Source organism: Stegodyphus dumicola, chromosome 6 (assembly GCF_044657685.1).
Source record: "Stegodyphus dumicola isolate Sdum_Otavi_A_Nest chromosome 6, ASM4465768v1".
NCBI classification, from domain to species: domain Eukaryota; kingdom Metazoa; phylum Arthropoda; class Arachnida; order Araneae; family Eresidae; genus Stegodyphus; species Stegodyphus dumicola.
In genome coordinates, this window is record NC_140773.1 from 51,529,690 (window position 1) to 51,548,596 (window position 18,907).

General features: G+C 31.0%; 1 protein-coding gene across 2 annotated transcripts in view; it reads right to left on the reverse strand.

Moving 5' to 3' along the window:
* Positions 1 to 9,110: 9,110 nt before the first annotated feature.
* The window catches only part of LOC118188680 (CD166 antigen homolog), a 622,864-nt gene continuing 613,067 nt past the window's right edge, over positions 9,111 to 18,907 (reverse strand). For both annotated transcript variants that reach the window (XM_085818316.1, XM_085818317.1), the window contains exon 13: positions 9,111 to 14,727. In XM_085818316.1, coding sequence (XP_085674442.1) covers positions 14,677 to 14,727 — 51 coding nt within the window. In that variant the 3' untranslated portion in view covers positions 9,111 to 14,676. The remainder of the gene's footprint in view (positions 14,728 to 18,907) is intronic.

Below are 18,907 nucleotides of genomic sequence, written 5' to 3' on the forward strand. Positions count from 1 at the left end.
TGGGTTCGGTCTCTGTGTAACTGTAATTTGTATTGCAATTGAATAACTGTAACTGATCACTACCTGTAATTGTAACCATATCCGGGTTTTGCATGTTACTCTAACTTTATATATCTTCCAGTAATTTCGAAAAATGGAAGGTGTTGGAAGTTCCTCTGCAGCCGGACAAAAACTATAAAAGACGAAAGAGAGCATCAGTTATCAGTGATTAGTTCAAAGCTGATTTTGGAGTGCCGAGAGATCTCTATACGAGTTTCGCTCTTTAATTGCGCTTTGCGTTTCGTTGTGTTTAACATTCTTAGTAGTTCTAAAAGGAAAGGAAGGGATGCCTCGTGGTTTCCCGTTAAGGAAAACTGGATCGTATCCACGTTACACATGGGGAAAACCATGAAAACGCCCATGCAGCCAGCCCGTTCGGCGGGACTCGAACCCCAGACCGAACTACCAGTGCAGACCAGTGTTCAGCGGCTTTTACCGCTCGGCCTTTGGTGAACTTTCTTTTGAGATTAGAAGAAAGTTTTTCTGATATGAAGTAAAATATACAATTCATTTTTGAGTCAAATGCTCTTAATTAAATACACTAAAAATTAACTATTATAATATTATTGGTCATACGTGATTAAGAGTTTCGTCTAGCTGCTAGAAATGACGGTTAGTTAAAAAATTATTTCTTACTTATAATTGCATTTAAGAGCTGCATTAGTTGAAAATTTTTATACGTTTTATTTTATACTTTTATATCGCAAGGAATTTCAGCACTACTTGATGAGATTTGATTTTTCGAGATCTTCTGATCTATGCGAAATTTTAGATTACATTTAATTCATTTATAATTCTGTGCAACTTAAAAACGTATATTAAAATCAGGGAGTTGCTAACAGTGAAGGATTAAACCTTTTACTTCTAATATCCAGCACTATTAGCAAATGCGGAACAAATAAAAAAATGGAATATTTTTCGCGAGGGGGGGAGGGAGGACTTGAAAACAGCAAAATTATTTTAGAAATTCAGAAAAGTGTTTATTTAGAAGACTATTTCGTGCAGAGATCGAAATTTTTCGATGATTAGTTCATGTTTTAGTGTGACAGAGTACTAACTAAATTAAAAAAAAAAAAAAAAAAAAAAAAAAAAAAAAAAAAATTCTGTATCAAATTTTGGGAAAATTCTTGTGGACAATTGGATTGTCATTCCCAATTTGTAAGTTAAATTTTCAAGAAGTGAGCAAATACAGGACCAAACTAATTTCAAGATTTTACATAAATAAACAAACACTCAAACCAAAAAAGAAAAGCAGTGAAAAACGACGTAAAAATTTAAATCGATCTCTTAGAGTGATTATCTTCTTAAAATATTTATATAAATTTTGTTTAAGTGGAAAAGGGATTTTAAAACGCACCAAAGACATCGCGCTTTGAAAACATCAGTTTCAAAGGAATAAATGCATAAAAAATGGAGATACGGGTGAAATTATGAAATATAGCAAAACATATTTAAACCTATCATAGAATGATTAGTTGCAGCTCTCTGAAACAAGGATATAATATCGAGATGGGAAATGACGAAAGTTTTCCAAGCACGGGGAGAAAAGACAATGACTAGCACTAAATCTTTAGGGAATTTCATCAGGGAAATGAAATATAGAGACAGGAAGCACCGAGGGGAATTGCTGACAAAAAAGGGCATATAGCAGCCGAAAGGATTTCCTTGCTAGAAAAAGATCGAAGGTACTCAAGCTGAAATAAAAAAAGAAGGAAACAATTTTGTGGAAATGCGGTATGTGTATTCAGAGCCTTGCTCAAATCTCAGCAATGGAAAATATCTTACACCATTGCAGCTCGGCGACAGATAAAAGGGAAAATGAAAGATCTGTGTTGATGAAGGAAATATTCCATTACTAAGCAATTAGTGAATTAAATACGCTTCTCCTCAGATATAACCAGGTGCTCAAACGGGAATTGTTTACTTAAGATGAGTGTTTAAAGAATCTTCTTTTGATTTGTGGATTCAAGATTCAAAATCGTGTCGTGAGGAGCATTACTGCGGCGTATTCTAGAACTCTGAAAGGATATTTTGGCTGGAAGTTGAAATGAAAGTGATATCGAGGTTTTACTTAATAAATGTTATACTTTCGATCAGTAAAAGTACACATTTTTAATCAAAATAGTCAAATGATACCTGATGGTTTTTAAAATTTGTTAAATGCATTGCAAATACCTGATAGATTTTAAATTTGTTAAATGCGTTGCAAATCTATCTGCATTTAAATTAAAATACAAAAAGATTTCAAATATGGGAATGTAAAATAAATACTTGATAAAAATTTATAAGCAACGAATACATACTTCAAACTTCCCTGCATTTTTTACTTAAATTAAATATTGGGGCATTTGTAAAATATATTTATAACAATGCTTCTCCGCGTAGCATTTAATGATGTTTATTATTAATAATATTTGTTGCGAATCTGGAACTCTTTTTGCGATCTTCAGACAATAAACAGCGATGGCTCCATATTAAGCCAGAGCTGTTTTAGTTTAATTAGTGTTCTGATATAGCGTGTAAGTGCAGTATAAACGTCTTATATTAGTGTAAGTCTTCCTTTTTTTGTGCCAAATAAAGGATTAACATTTAAATCGGGTTCAATTATTTCCTCACTTGAGAATCTGAGAAGAAAGAGTCAGGTAAGAATTTTTCTTATTGAATATAATTTTGACGATTGATTTTTGTTTTAATATTATTGCATGGGTAATGGATTGAATGCACAAGTCGATAAAAGTTAATAAAATTTATTCTTATCCCAAGAAATAAAAACAAAATCCTGAAATTTCCTCAGAGATATTTGTACGATCTCACAGTAGTTATCATTTAAACTACTAAAACGTGTTACAGAACACAATTCAAAACAGGGAAAGGTATTTCACCGCGAATTCTCTGAAATCAATAACAGCAATAAATAAACAACTGAATTGAGATGTTTACCTCGAGCTTTTATAAGCTTTTTAATCCTGCACGAGAATATTTGGGTATTTTCTCAATTTTTCTGGATAGCAAAAGAGTGCAATTACGAGATATCTATTTATTTATTAAGTGTTAAATGTGCGTGCTCCTGTATTTTAATTTTTTTCCGGCTTAGCTTTCTCTTGAAAAAAATCTCGTGCTGCATTGCACAGGAATATAAAACAATTTTATTTACAAATTCTACTAAAAATAGCTAAATAAATATAAAATACTTAACAATATTTTTGCAAGCGACGATTTCGTTGGCTGTGTGTTTAAATAAATACTTCAGATGAGCAAGAAGAAATTGGCAATTTATTATTAATAATAATGGCACACAGCAAAACCAATAACTCTAAATATCTCATAGAGAACGCGGATATTAAGAAGCTTCTGTATGGCATACGAGTAATACCATAAATTCAAAAATCATTCACAGAATATACTCTAAAATTCAATTCAACTTACTCTTTTGAGCTACACGTTTCAGACATGATTAACAACTTGTTCTTTGATACTTGTATCTATGCTGGCATGAATTTTATCACGATAGCAATGTATCTCGTATAACTCAATAACGAGTAGCCACAGAACGTTGAAATTCTGTATATGACTGCTATAACATGCAGATGTGTACTTTCCTCTTTCGTTGCATTCCGTTGCACTAATCATATGTAAATATATATATATATATATATCATATTTTGGCAGTCGGGCACATTAATGAAGCTTGGCATCAAAATACGTACATTGTTGTGGCTGAGTGGCTTACAGCAGAATCACGATACAGAAGAATTTAACTTTAATTGCACATCTTTATTCAGTTCAAATGGCAAATCATTATTCTTTTAACTTCTCCAAGACTACATATGCGATAGTAATTTAAACTAAATAGGATTAAGTTAAAATTTACTGCGGCATATTGTTCAAATAAAGGAAGACAGAAGGGAAGAGTGGCAGCAAAGGCTTGATAGCGGCAGGAGGAGAAAAGCAGTCTGACGAAAAATGGCGTAAACTCTACATTTATAGTAACTGTTGCATAACATGCCAGAATGTTCTCGAAAGTATTGGTCTAGGGGGAAGATCCTGAAATTGCTGAAAGTTAATTAGAGGTTGCCTGTTCGTGTAGAGAAAAGCCATCGTATTTTTATACTTTACATTTAATATTAGCACAACTTTGGAAGCATTGATGTAAGAACACTGGGAAATGTGGAAACGTAGGAATAGTGATAGGGTGGATACTTATGATTAGAGCGTCCATCCACTTGATGAAGAAGCAGTTGACCCAGATTAAATTCCATTATTTATTTAAATTCACATGTTGTGGCCCAATTAACTTGGCACTCCAATCATGCCCACTTCCAAAACATTCACAATCAATTCAAAATATTTTGATACTATACTGGTAGAAGCTATCATAGCAGCACATAGATGATTGTAGCAAAGTATCTTAACAGGATGAAAGCTTAAGCGAAAAGAGAAAGACTGTCTCAGTATTTCAGAGGAAGAAGGGAAGGAGTCAAAAAAGGTTTTGGTTTACAAATTACTTTGATTGGGCAAGAGATATCTGCATTAATTGTTACGTAAGATCTCATGAATAATTTGAATGACGCAGTTTAGACCCACAGCGCTATTTCCAGGACGCAGGGATGAAGTTCCCAAATGAAATAAAAAACAAAAGAGGCTATAGTGAATTAAACTAATTATAAGTTCGCTTTCATATTTTTTATCTTACATATATATATATCTGAAATAACAGCAAGGAAAGACGGAGCACTGTTAATGCGTACTTACATCCATATTGAAAAGGAAGAATTCTGATTGCGTAGTATGCTAATGTGTTGGGATCGTAATATCTAAGAAACTTGGCAGCGAGGCAGTTTTAATTTCATTTTTATTTTCCAGTTGACGTTTGTGACCACAATCATTTGGTACTCTAGTCGTGCCTTCCCAATCTGTTACCTGGCTCGGTGAGATTAGGTTTTTATTCTTATATGCTGGTAAATTGCGCATTTTTGGCTTTAAAAGTGTTTGAATTATGTGGTTTTTGTGTTCCAGTTAAAGGTTTTATGCCTTTTGTTAATTCGCATGCAATAGTTCTGGAATTATCAACAATTTAAAAGTTTAATTGTTGAGTTAAGCCTAACGAACTGCCATTTGTTTACATTTGAAACTCAGAAGAATAGTGAATTAAGTAAGTTTCTGCACCTTCAATGTGTTTTTACCGATTGGGACCAAAGGTAAACTTTCAATTTTGTGCACCGAAAAATCTGCCTTCTTGCCCGCTAGCCTAATTGCTTGTTTTTGCATAGAAACTCTAATTTTAATTAAAATTTTAACTGTTATAGAAGACGTTTTGAGTTTTTATGTATTTCTGCTTTGTCGACAAGTGAGAACTGAAATAATTGAATGAGAAACATATCTCTAATGAAATTCGAGGAAATAAGTTTAAATGAAAGGCAGCAAAAAATGTGTATAGCTTAATAGACCATACAAAGAAGTCATGTGGTGGCCAAATCAGATTTTTTTAAATTATAAATTTCCTTCTTTGCCGCTTGGCTATAGTTCGTATGTTAAAACTACAAGATGTTTATAGAAAGCTTAAACTGCTGATTTTCTCTTTATTTCATTTTATTCTTTATCTTATTATCAGAATTCTGCTCCGTTCCGGAGAATTCTATTTCAATAGCTTAAATTATTTTTCACTAACGTTTATATTTCATTTTAATAATCTTTTTCCTTTATTTTATTATTGTATATATATTTTCCCCTTACTTTTACCCTTTATGTTAAAGATTTCTCATTTAGTTCATTCATCTTTATGAATCTCACTTATTTGCTATGCACTGTATTTTTAGTTTTCGATTTAATGCATACAAGTCAATAGAACCTAATCATTATTAGCATTACGAATAATTTGTTATAAAATGTTATATGCTACTCTTTTACTATATATGCACAACCTAAGAGAGAAAATGGAGTGCTATTGGATTCTGAAATACGAAAATTGCAGCGAGTGCATTAACTCCCTAATTTACGTAAATAACTTGAAATTCAAGTTTGTTATATGATTCATGAACGAGAGAAAGTGAAGAAAACATCAGAGGAATATACATTTGTCATTTTCACCGACTCATGGAAAACGATTTTTTTTTCACAATAAACTCTAAACTGAAGAGATGCCTGGGACACGCCACTTAAAAAAGTTTTTGCTAAATGATAGTTTAACTACAGTTTTTATATTAGGTTTACGTACCGTGGTTTGCTCATACTTTAAAGCATCTGCATATAGCAGTTAACGGTTTTCATTCCTCGTGAGTTTAGATCAAATCCTAGGCTTTAGCCGAAGTCCACTTCCTCACAATCAAATCCAATGACCTGAAAATGAGTTTTTTCAACTAAGAGAAACTTCGAACGGCCACCCGTTATTCTTTTCTAGGAGTAAAGACACGAAAAACCAAAGATAGGAAATATCGTTGATCTGGTTATATACAGACATGCTCCTCTTCCGCTGGTATATTTCTTCATGTATAAAGCTTAAAATACGGTATTTTTTAGAATGTTTAATCTGCTAATTAAATTGTTGAGTAAAGAATCCTGAAAAACAACAATAGCTTGTTTTCCCACACAGAAGATTTCCGCAGCATTAAATTACGCTATAAACACAGGAGAGTTCTGAATTGATCACTCGTCGTTACAGCTTAAATATTATTGCTAGCAACGATGGAATGGCATTAATGGAAGAAAGAGGCATCAGTCCCGGGTATTGAAATGAACCGTATCATCGTCTGAAGATAACAGGATTTTAAAAGTTTCTTCGAATGCCCGGCGTTCACAAATATCGCAGAGTAGTGGAGTGCAAACGTTTCGCGTATTAAGAAGGGGACTAGCTCTGTCTGAAGAAAGGCTATCAGGTGTTTCTCCCGCCTTCTTAGCATGCCTTCGTGGTGTAATGGTCAGCACGCTCGGAGCGTATTCGAGAAGTCCGTGGTTCGAATCCGGCATTGCTCATTTTTCATGTCTCCTGATTCGAAATAACCTAATGTCTCTACAGTGGCGCCAGAACCTAATGTATCTACAAAGCAGCATCTTAAAGTTTCGTTATACCCTTTGTGTCTATAAAATTATAGAATAGAATCGCAACGTTTCTTCGAGTTCATCAGCGTTTGAAGATTAATTTTGTTTAATTGGACATTCATTCGTAAATTATACACCCGTTTTGCATTGTTTTGTTGGGACTATCAGAGTCCTGAGAGCAGTTTTAATGCATTGGAACATCATTGTTCTGAAATTATCTACTTTTTTCACACTGAGTAGTGATCATAATGTCATAAAGTATCTGGATTATCTGCATCCATAAAAATCTTTATTGTGCACTCGATGATCAACAGTCTTTTCATATTATAAGCATCAATCATTAGTGCAAGTTTAAACAGTTTGAATTTAAAAATCTTTAAACTGAGGTTGTGAATTATATTATTTTAAGTTACAGAATCCTTTTAGAATTTTTCCAAGCCAGAAAACTGAAGAAATCCGCAATACCCTAACTGGGATTTGAACACCGGACCTCCCGGTTGCCAGCCGTAGATATTATCCATTTACACAACGGAGGCACGCAGTAATGAGGAAGAAAATGCAGTATGAAACTATTCTGTAATTTAAACTTAGCTGAAGTTTACGTTACCGAAAGTGCTTTTGGTTCGCGATACTGCCTTTCTCTTAAAGTTGGAAACAAATGTGTGCTAATTTTGTTTTATGTTTCGAATAATATACACATATATTTTTCTAAATTTGAACTTGTAAAAAGAGAGAATCTTTTAATATCTGCTGTGTTTATGTTATACTCTGAAGCAGATGAAGTTCATGTAGATTGAATATGTAAAAGAAACTATAATTCTGAATATTCAGAATTTTAATTTGTATTTTGACATGTTATTACTAAGTTGCCTTTGAATTTATTAAACAATAAAATTGATAGAGTTTTATATCATTGAGTTTCAACGATTTGTTTTGATATGAAATTATGAAAAGCTGATAATTTGAAATTAGGAGAAAAGGCTATATTTTCTTAGTATATAGTTTTCAAATTGTTCTTATATTGATATAGTTTTCAAATTGTTCTTATATTGATATGTATTTGTGAGGATTTAAAATATTGCCTTTGAATGCATACATTAATTTACGTAGGCAGTTTTGATAATAAGAAATAAAGTGTTATAGAATTATCATAAATCATCCGGTTTAATCTTTTAAAACTGAATGCATAATGACAGCTTAAACTGTCTTTTTTATTAAAATTATTAAAACATTTTTGTGAAATTTAAAGGTTAAGTTTTTTTTTTGGATATTTAAAATTTGTTATATTTTAAAGGTATAAGTCCATATAGTTTAGTTAAACGTAATGAGTATTATAGCATTCTTAACAAAAGCCAGAAAAGGGGATCTTAAAACCCTGGCTGAAATGTTAGGTAAAAAGGTCGGACCTTGAGCTTAAAATAATGGATCAAAAATAGCGGAATTCGGGTAACAAAGCCTACGAAAAAAAGTTTTAAAAACATCTCGGAAAATATCACTTTAGCGAGGTTTCAGAGCGACAAATCCTTCGTATCAGTGTACTGAGGTATAATGCTTTACAACAAGGATGCACGATAAATAAGCTGTAACGTAGTACATCTTTACAGATGACATTACGCTCATTGTCGATTTGCTCCGAACATTAATTTATATATTGTATAAAATAGTTGTTGTTTTCCCGATCTTTGTAAAATGTTTGTGCATTTCCAAAAGGCTATATGTCTGAATACTCTCTAAATTGATAGACGTTTATTCAAAATCTATGCTGTTATACTTTGTTGCTATGTTAGTAGATTTAACGTTTTCAGTATTGAGTTTTTCCTCCCTCATTGTAGTTCTCTGAATTTTTCTAATATTTTGCGGAAATAGTTTTTCTCTCCCACCTTCTCGTGTGAAGAACAGTTGAATTGCTAGTATACGATATATGCGTCATGTTTCGTGTATAATGAAACGGAAGTCCTTTTCTAACGTATTAAATATTATTCTTTTATAAGGAATGTTTTGCAATTCTTATAAAAAGAAGGCACAGTTAATTTATGTTAATAAATTTTATTTCATAACTGTTATATATAAACACTTTTATTACATTCCTTCAGAAATTGAATGTGTAACAGCAAATGAAAATGGACGAACAGTTTCAGTGAGCAACAGTCTTTGACAGTACCAAATTATTACAGATGCTTTTGACATTTTCACACTTCAAAACCTCAAAAAGCATTATCATTGAATTAATATTAAAAGTATTTACACCGTTTTATAGAACCTTGTTAAAGTTCTAAAAATTGAAGTTTTTTGCATTACTAAATGATACATAATTCATTCACATTCTGTTGGTTCTTTAATATCGGACATTTTACAATTCGGAATTTGCACTTCATTTCTAGTTCTTGCAATAACTGAATACTGAATGCGCATATTGTCAGGAAAAAAGTGTTCTAGATATTATAAAGTGTTTAATCCAATAGATTCATTTATACAACGTATCTGGTTTAGTCTAAACAATTTTTATACCGCAATCAATACACTATTTCATTATCTTATATTTATTATAACAGCTCTTAAATTTAATGAGAACTGTTATAATAACTTACTTTCTTATAACAGGGAGCAGAAGAGCAAAACTGTCGTCACTTTGCACATTTTTACAAAATTTCATTTGGCACTCTACCTGGTTTTTGCTCTAGCGCTCACTGAGTTTCTCTTAATGGCATAATTCTTACTTTGATCTTTATTAACGGAGTTGGGACAAATCCTAAATTTTTTTGAAATCAAATCTTGTTCTCGAAATTACGAAATCTTTCGAATCCCTTGTATAAGCATATTACTAAGAAAAAAGAGAAAACGATTTCACTGAATATTAAAAGCTTTAATTAAAGCAAAATTTAAAATCTGCGAATAAGAAATAAGGAATGCCAGAATACAACCTTTAGAAAGGTATCTATATTTATTGAAAAGATATAAATGAAATTTAGCAAAAGTAGTTCAAAGTGAAAACTCTTGTATCTTTAGATTAATTTTTCAAAAATAATTTGAAAAGTTTATTTATGTAACATTTCAAATTTTTTATATTTTCTCATAATCCGTACAACCCAAACCAAGTGTAAAAGGGAAAGATTATTTCAAGAATTAACACAGATATACACTAAACTTGGAAAGCTAAATTCTTTCCCGAAAATTAAGAGTTTGCATTCAGGTCCATTGAAATGGCAACAGCCATATTAATTTTTTAATGTCTACTTCTCTTTGACGTCAATAATGAATTAAAATGTTTGTTGGCCTTTTTGAATAGGACTTGAAAGATTCGAATAACAGAAAAACCGAGAAGATTCAAGTCTTGTTTGAACGTCCCATCACTATTTATTAATTTATTCCTAAACTCTCGTTATATGCATTCCGTTTCTTCCTTCGAAATTAAAGGATATCTATGAAGGGATTTTGCACAGGAAATATTTACAAGGAATAGACGAGACCATATGGACGGACCACTGTACAAGTAGAGACAGTTGCAAGAAGTATGAAAAAGATCATTTTACTTCTTTGTCTATTCTATTCTGGTAATTATAATTACTTAATTTAATTTATGTCTTAACTAATTAACTTCATATTAGTCCAAAGTAAAGCCACCGATGAAAAAAGCCTTCAGAATGAAGTTCATGTTTTCATATTCTCATGCAAAATGACAAATTTGAGACACATATCATCCACATGTGATTGTAACTTCCTCTCATTAGGGCAGTACATAAGTAAATAAAAAAAGTTGGCTAATGAGTGTCTTATAACACAGTATCATTCAGACTTTCTTTTCTACAAATTCTTCTGCTAGTCCAGCATCACAGGGTATTTGCAAAATATGTTAAACTGATTCTACTCACTTAAAAAGCACATAGGATTTGATCAGTCCTGAAATTTTTATAAAATATATTCGAGGAAGGTATGATAAATCTGATGTCAAGCATGTCCGATCTTCTGTTCAAGACGCTGCACAATAGTAATTTCTATGCGTAAATTAAGATTTTTAGACAAAAATACATAAAGTAGCATCAGGTTATGCTTCATGATGCTGCTCAACACTTCCACTGTGATCTTCTGTTATTCTAAATTCTGCAGATTAATCACTACAATATTTATTTTGTGTGACAAATTGTAGTACTGTATATTCTGAATATAAGGTACATTATTTATACTGCTATTTCCATTACTAGCATTACATAAATACTATTTAAAATAAACAATTATTTCATTTGAAACTCATAATTGTAGGAGGAGGATTTGTAGCTTGAACTATTGTGCATGAAATGATAGTAATTTTCAGAATAAAAAAAATAATATTTAGGAGTAGCTTAGTATTAAGTTAATCAAACCTTCCATGGAAAAGGTTGATCAAAATCATATTGCAAAATGTTGATCAAAAGCATATTGATCGTTAAACTATAAAATTCGGAAAGTAAAGTTGAAACACATGAAGTAAAAAAAAATCATTGAAGTTAACATGAAAGACACTTTAAACTTTATATTTTTAAAAATAATGAAATTCATTTATGCAAACAGTATAAAAAGAAAGTTAGTGGTACTACATACATCAGAAATTAGAGAATTACGTAATTAAAATAACTGGAATGGAGTTTATTTACCACTGGTAAGGACATTGATATTGTGATAGATATGACAAAGGTAAGTAAATAAAAGAAAAGAAAGCTATTCATAGTAAATAAATATTAGTTCCATAACCACAGAGCTTTCTCCTTGTAAGCTGCATATCATAGCAATGATGAAGTCATTTAGAATTCTAGATTTATTGAATCAGTGATTCAATGAGTGGATGCAACTGTTCTTAGTCCATATATATGTAGAATAAAACAATGTTTCTATACTTATATTTTTAATTTAAAAATATGAGGGTGTTTAGGCTAATAAAGAAATAAATTAAACAGCTTTCCCAAGTTCTAAGTAAATGTGGTCGTCTACAGTTTCAATAGAAGTAGTATGTATTTCTTAATTTTTTCAGAATAAAGCTGATTATCCTGTAAAAATTTATATAGAAAGTAAAAAAAATCTATATATTTATGTCAATAATTATAAAAAGACGTTAATTTTAAAAGGTGTTTCTAACGAAAATATAAGCTAACTTTCGATAGAGTTTGGTATTTAGGAATTATACCCGTTTCTAGCTCAATAGTTAAATTAAGTTTGATGCTGTTAACATAGATGAAATATTTAACGATAAAAGTCATCTTGTTGAAAACATTTAAAACACTTAACAGAAAAGCTATTAACCATGTCTTTCAAGTCATATAAATCAGTCAAGATCAGAAGTTAGGATTTTCTTAATCATGGGTAAAGGTACAAGAGGGGCAATGCCTGAAACACATAGAAAGCGAACTACAGCATTCCGCAGTTTTAAAAAATTGGAGATCAGAAGTTACGTCGTCTCTGTTAGTAGGCATACCACCTTTTCAGAAAGTGTAGTTAAAATGTACTACATTTAGTTATCTATCAGTAAAATCAGGAAAAAGTTGCTTTTTATCATGCAGACAATGGCATGATTAATAATGGCTATGTTTCATATAAAAGCCTAGATAGGAGATATAACTGAAACGGCTTTATATATAAATTAAAAAATTTATTGTCAAAGATAATAATTTAAACTATTTTCGTGTAGTAAGATAATTCATTTAAGTAATTAAGTAAAACTTAACAGTATGTGTAGAGTGCAGAATTTAACACCTTTCAAATATGTATAATTAATTAGTGAAATTTAAAAGTAAAAGAAGTGTTATATTAAATTCCGGCAATCATGATAGAATTATAAACACTTCTCTATTCTAAAGAATTTGTTAGTTCCCAACTTGCCACCTTAAAAGTAAATTTAAATCATTTTTTAGATGAGATTAAATAGATTGTGAAGCAGGAATTAAACAAAAGTATGCCAAAATAACGTGTTCGTTGCTAAGAGAAATAAGAAAGATTCTTTTGAGTGGAGGTTTTGATAGTTCTTTATCATTAGAATATTGAATAAATGTATTACTTTTTTATATAATTCTCGAGAATTATTCTTCCGTATACTAAACGTGTAATCGTATCAAGAAATTATCTAGCTTTTTTCTGTTAACGTTCTGTAAATCTTGTGATAAGTTTTAACATTTAATAAAATGTATGCATATATTTTTATGATTTTAAAAGGAAGATATAATGGAACTCCTCTAAAAATGTATGTAAATTTTGTATTGGGACAAAAATTTAATATAAATTTTTTTGTCTGAAATCAATAAATTGATTAAAAATGCTTTCTGTTATCCGAGGAAATTGACCACATGTGCCTAACCATTCTCAAATAAAATATGATATTGCAGAATAGCCAAAAAGAAAAGACTTTTAATTTCATTTTTTAAACGAATTAACTTACTTTTATAAAGTGTATAAATAAAGGGTAAAAATACTTGGAGGTATTTGTCATTCGAGTAGCCTTCAAATATCAGCTCAAATTACTTAGTGCCTCTTTCGAAACTATAAGTATTGATTTAATATTACAAAGTTGATTTATTAAGATGATAATCATTTTATTCCAATTTTCAAGAAAATTTAATTCCATTGAAATAGCAAAAATGAAACAATTTTAACGGACTGCATCCATTTGAAATAAAAATAAAAAAACATTAATATTCAATTTGCAACACAATTATTGAAGTTTGTCTTAAATATTACAGGAATATAATCACATTTTGTAACGTAAAAGTTTACGCATTGCACGTAATAAATGAATGCAAGAAATCACTAAAATTGTATTCATTGCATTGGTCCCAAATATGCTTACGTGTTAGGATTTTAAGGCTCAAAACACCTAAGTAGGTACTGTGGCACGCAATCACAGGACATGTCTGTTTTTTACTGGCATCACGGGGAACTTATGTGCCATTTAGCTTTTAAAGGAAGTAATAACAAATGCTTTACGTTTAATTCCTACATATGCTGTCTGACTGCTGCCTGTAATAATTTAGGATCTGACATACGCGTTGGAATTCACATAGCATTTCATAGCATGACATTCCCTAATAAAAATTTCTCTGTATCATTTTTTCATCAGTGAACTTTCCAATCATAAATGAAGTGAACACAAAGCATAGTTTCAGAAAGTTGTAATTTGAGTTTAAGTTTGTGAAAAGAAGTTGTTTTAACTTCATTATCGTTTCAAAATGCGTACGAAACTGACCATTATTTATTCACACTTTAACAATACTTTATGGCTTGAACGTTAAATACAAAATAATCGCACATAATGATCGTCATATGAGAGATTTGTCCTTTGCAATATCCTTTCATCCATGCCAATTGTGATGAAAGTTATTATTCCGCCTAGATCTGGAAGCATCTGGAGTTACAATCGCATCGCTTTTAAAGGTTCTTGGATCATAAAGAGCGTTTATGGATTGTTAATTCAGTTTCAAATTTCCTTTTTGAAATTTGCTATTATTAACTTAGCGACTACTGTAGAATCTTGGAAGTGCTGCCGGACGAAAGCATCTTACAAGACGAAAACATGGAAAGTGGAAAACTCTTTCTCCGGGAACATGGAACTCTATCTTACTTTCTGTTGATAGAAGTAAATATTTAAACGGGTGTTGACAAACAAACGCCTTCTTTGTTGTGACTGGGCCATTGCTGAAAATATAAAAGAAGAAAGTTAGCTCTGCACAATTTTCATAGAAGAACTATTATAGTATAATTTGCTAATGAAATCGTTTTGAGACACATTTTAGGAATGTTAGGAATTTTTTCCTTACCATTTAAAGAATATTCAGTTACTGCGGTTATAATCGTGATTGGTTTTTACGATATAATTATAAAAAAAATAAACCTTTTTCTTGTTGCATTTGTCTTTACATTACTTACAAAATTTCTCAAATATTTTGTAAGTTCTACATTAATGGTTCTCAACTTGTGATGAGAGTATCTTTAGGTTTATGCGAGCAACTGTCAGAGAAGAAATATTTAAATATTTTGTTGTTTAATAAAAAGAAGGGGAGGATAGAATTTTCATTAAACCACAGCACATAATCCCTCTTTCGTATTTTCCTACTGTATCCGATTGGTATTACAGGCGCTGAGTTTACGCCAGTGAATTTGCCAGAGTACTGATGAGTATGTGTTTTTAAATTAACGAATATTTCATTTTTATTAGTGGTACTATTTTAAAATAAAGTTAAGATTTGTCCCGATCACAATATTTTAAGTTTTATTTATAAGTGGCTAATTAAAAGCATAATCAAATGGTTTGGTTTATGTAATTACGACAAAGCCTCATGGGCTATCTGGCTAAGGGGAGGGATACCTTTGTGTAGGACTTTCGAAGAAAACCTGGCTCGTATACACTTTACATATGGGGAAAACCACGGAAACGCCCATGCAGACAGCCCGTTTGCGCAAGATTCGAACTTCAAACCGAACTATCAGTGTGCAGCGACTTAACCGCTCGGCCGCTGGTGGGCCCTTAATCAAATAGAAGGTTATTTTTATGAAAACACTGACTGCTGAAGTAATGCTGAACCTTCCTTGCTTCAGTCATCAGTATGAGAAATGGTTCTCTGAACTTTACCTTTAAGATTTCAGTGTAACAGATTTCTTTTGCCGAAAAGGGAAGGATGAAATTATCAAAATTTGTTTTAACTGCCTTGTATAAATATCTTAAATCCTGCATCAAGAAAATATATTTGACAGACCGTTGAGATTGATCGATTTTCGAAAGATCACTTATTGTGCAGTCATATATTGTGCTATGGTTTATACTACCTATCTTAATATCTAATATAGCTATTTGAGAACAATCTGACATCCAGTGTAAATCTAAAACACTAAATCCCATAATATGCTCCTGTTTGACATGAATCTCCACTTGAAAGTGTCATCTAGACAACGAGATACTGGGTTATGTGAAAAGGTTCAGGCATACAGCTCTTTATCTGAAAATCATTGAGGATTCATGTTGTCTCAGCTACAAATCTAGGACTAAAATTTTTAATTAGAATAGTCTTTATTATGTTAATTTTTAAACGACTCTCTGAAAATACTTAAAAAGCTTTTCTGTGGGCACTTCACAGTAAAATGTTTAATTAACTTTTAAAGATTCTGAATAAAAGATAATGCACTAATTAAGATTCTTGAAATAATTTTGCCATGTTTCAGATACTTTATTAAAAATTACGTAGCCACCCAAACGGAATAGTGGTTAATGACTCTGACTACCACCGAAAGGACGGGATTCAAATCTCGAAGGCATGGATGTTTGTAAATGTATAGCGTCTATGCGGAATGAGGCACTCTAAATATATAGCAAGCCGAAAGGTTCTCTCGTGTGGTTTGATGGTAGGGAAGATCCCTCGGGGAGGGTTACAGCCGAAAACATCGCGGCAAAAACATCGCGGACGAAAACGTCGCGGAGAAAACAACGCAAGGCAAAAACATCGTGCTACAAAACATCGTGGGAGAAAACATCGCAACGAGAAAACATCGCAGTTCTAAAACATCGTGGTACAAAACATCGTCGTCGAAAATAAAGCGGTTCAAATACTTCGCAGTTTAAAAATATCGTCGTCGAAAATATCGTGGTAAAAAATAAAGTATCTACAAATCATCGCATGACGATAACATCGCAGACATGCTTCTTTCAGGCTTTAATAACTGTAAATGGATATTCCCATATTGATTTGTGATCGCAAGATGGAAAGAATGCATTTTCATATATTTTTTCCAATAATAGTTTAGAGAAATGAGCAAAAACAGCAAATAGAATTTTCTGAGAAACGGCTATAAAATATAATAATAAATAGAAACAAAAAGTTTCATCGTGTGTGCTCTTTAAAGAAGAGCTTAGTTTAACGTACTATCGTATACTATATTATATAAATTATTTCTGTTTAGTAACAAAAGGAAAGTTCTTGATTATAAAAAGCGCATGAAATAATCATTGTAATCTACCACTATTCTAAAATGTAGAAACTAAAAATAAGTATATACATTAACATATGATCGAAAGAAATGGTATTAAGAAACATCAGCATTACTAGTAAATACTGCAATCCATAATTATTGCATTTTTAATTGCTTACTATTTAAAAAACACAAATATTTTTTATTAATTGGAAATTTTAGTTCTGTTACCTACCTTCTGCTATTTATACTTTCAAACACTACTAGTTCATGTTTTTTATTAAATAGTGCTGCCATGTATGTTGCTTGTTAGGTTATTATTTCATTTTAGATATGAATATGGGAAATTATTAGATTTAGGTATATTTTTGTATGAAAAATTTTGATCACGTTTATTAACTACTTTATACAGTCTTTCATTTGAATATCTTGGAAATATAGAAGTTAATGGTTACATTTTTTTACTGGGAAATGCGAATAAATTTATACTCGAGTTCAGATAAAATACTAATTATGTTACCTAAAGAACCGCTTCCTAATTTATCATGCCAGGGGCAATTTTTCAGTGTCTCTGAGGTTTCACAGAAATGTGATAATGCTGTTGTCAGAAACGTTCCTTTTTTACCCACATATATATCTTTACTTTTATTTATGTTTAATTGAGTTTTATTTACTTAAAACCTACTATTAATGTTATATATTTATAATAACCACTTTCATAATTACTCTCACTTAAGGGAAAAAATGATGAAATCTTAAATAATCGTAACTTAGAATTCAATTTATTTAAAAAATATAGTTTAAAGTAGTGAAAATAATTAAGGCTATTAATAATTATGCATATTTAGTCTAAAGAGAAATTTAAAAATTATATTTTAAAGCACTGAAAATAATTAAGGCTATTATTAATTATGCATATTTAGTCGTAACGGTTGCAAAACAGTGGAGTTTCGCGGACATCTGGGCGTCTTAAAGACGACATATTGCAACGTTGCCGTGCTACTTGGGGACTTTAGCGTTCGGCTGCTGGTGGGCAATATAAGGTATCAACATTTTCATTTAAAGTGATATATTTCAACCCTAAAATAAAATTTTAAAAATATTTAAAATGAAACGCAATTTTAGAAAATACTATAAGACACTTAAAAAAAAAAAAAAAAAAAGGATGCAAACTCAGTTATTTTATGCATTTAATTTTGAGCATATTTCATAAACTGATTTAAAAAGCTTCAATTGTTTTGTTTTGAAAGTCTTCAATAGGTGTAATATTACCAAAAGGAGAAGAGGAATACAATGATCTTTACACGTAGAAAAGGAAAGGCCACTTAAGTTGTTTTCACCCAATGCTGAAGAAATGATAGTTATTAATGTTTTCTTTGTTTTTCTTCTACTGGGGAAGTTTTGGTCTCGATATTAAAAATAGCTACATTAATTTTATATTTTTTTATTATTTTCTATTTTTTTATTTCTTCCATATAAGATTTTGTTTGCTGTTAGAAACGTTTACAGTTTAGGTTTCTTGCGTTTTGAGACTCATTAGGATAGCATTATATTTGAGCATTTATCATCAGTTAAGATTCGCAAAGTGCTAGTTTTTAGATATATAATATATATTAACCCTTTGACATAGCATAAAATCTTTAATTTATCTTAAAATAATTTACTGCTTGCCAAATCGAGCAATTTAAAAGCAATATTCATATTTCTTAATTTCTTTCTGAGAAGTCTGAATATATATAAGGTACTTAAAAAGTAGTAGCAGCAAAAGAGAGTGTTCGATTGCTCATCTTTTCAACTTCTCGTTTCGGTTTTTGTGTAATTGCTGTTCGTGACCGTTCTCGTGTTGAAAATTCGTGATATTCCGGATTTTAAATTCTTAGGAGATTCACGCTGTCAGATTGCCCCGTGATTATTA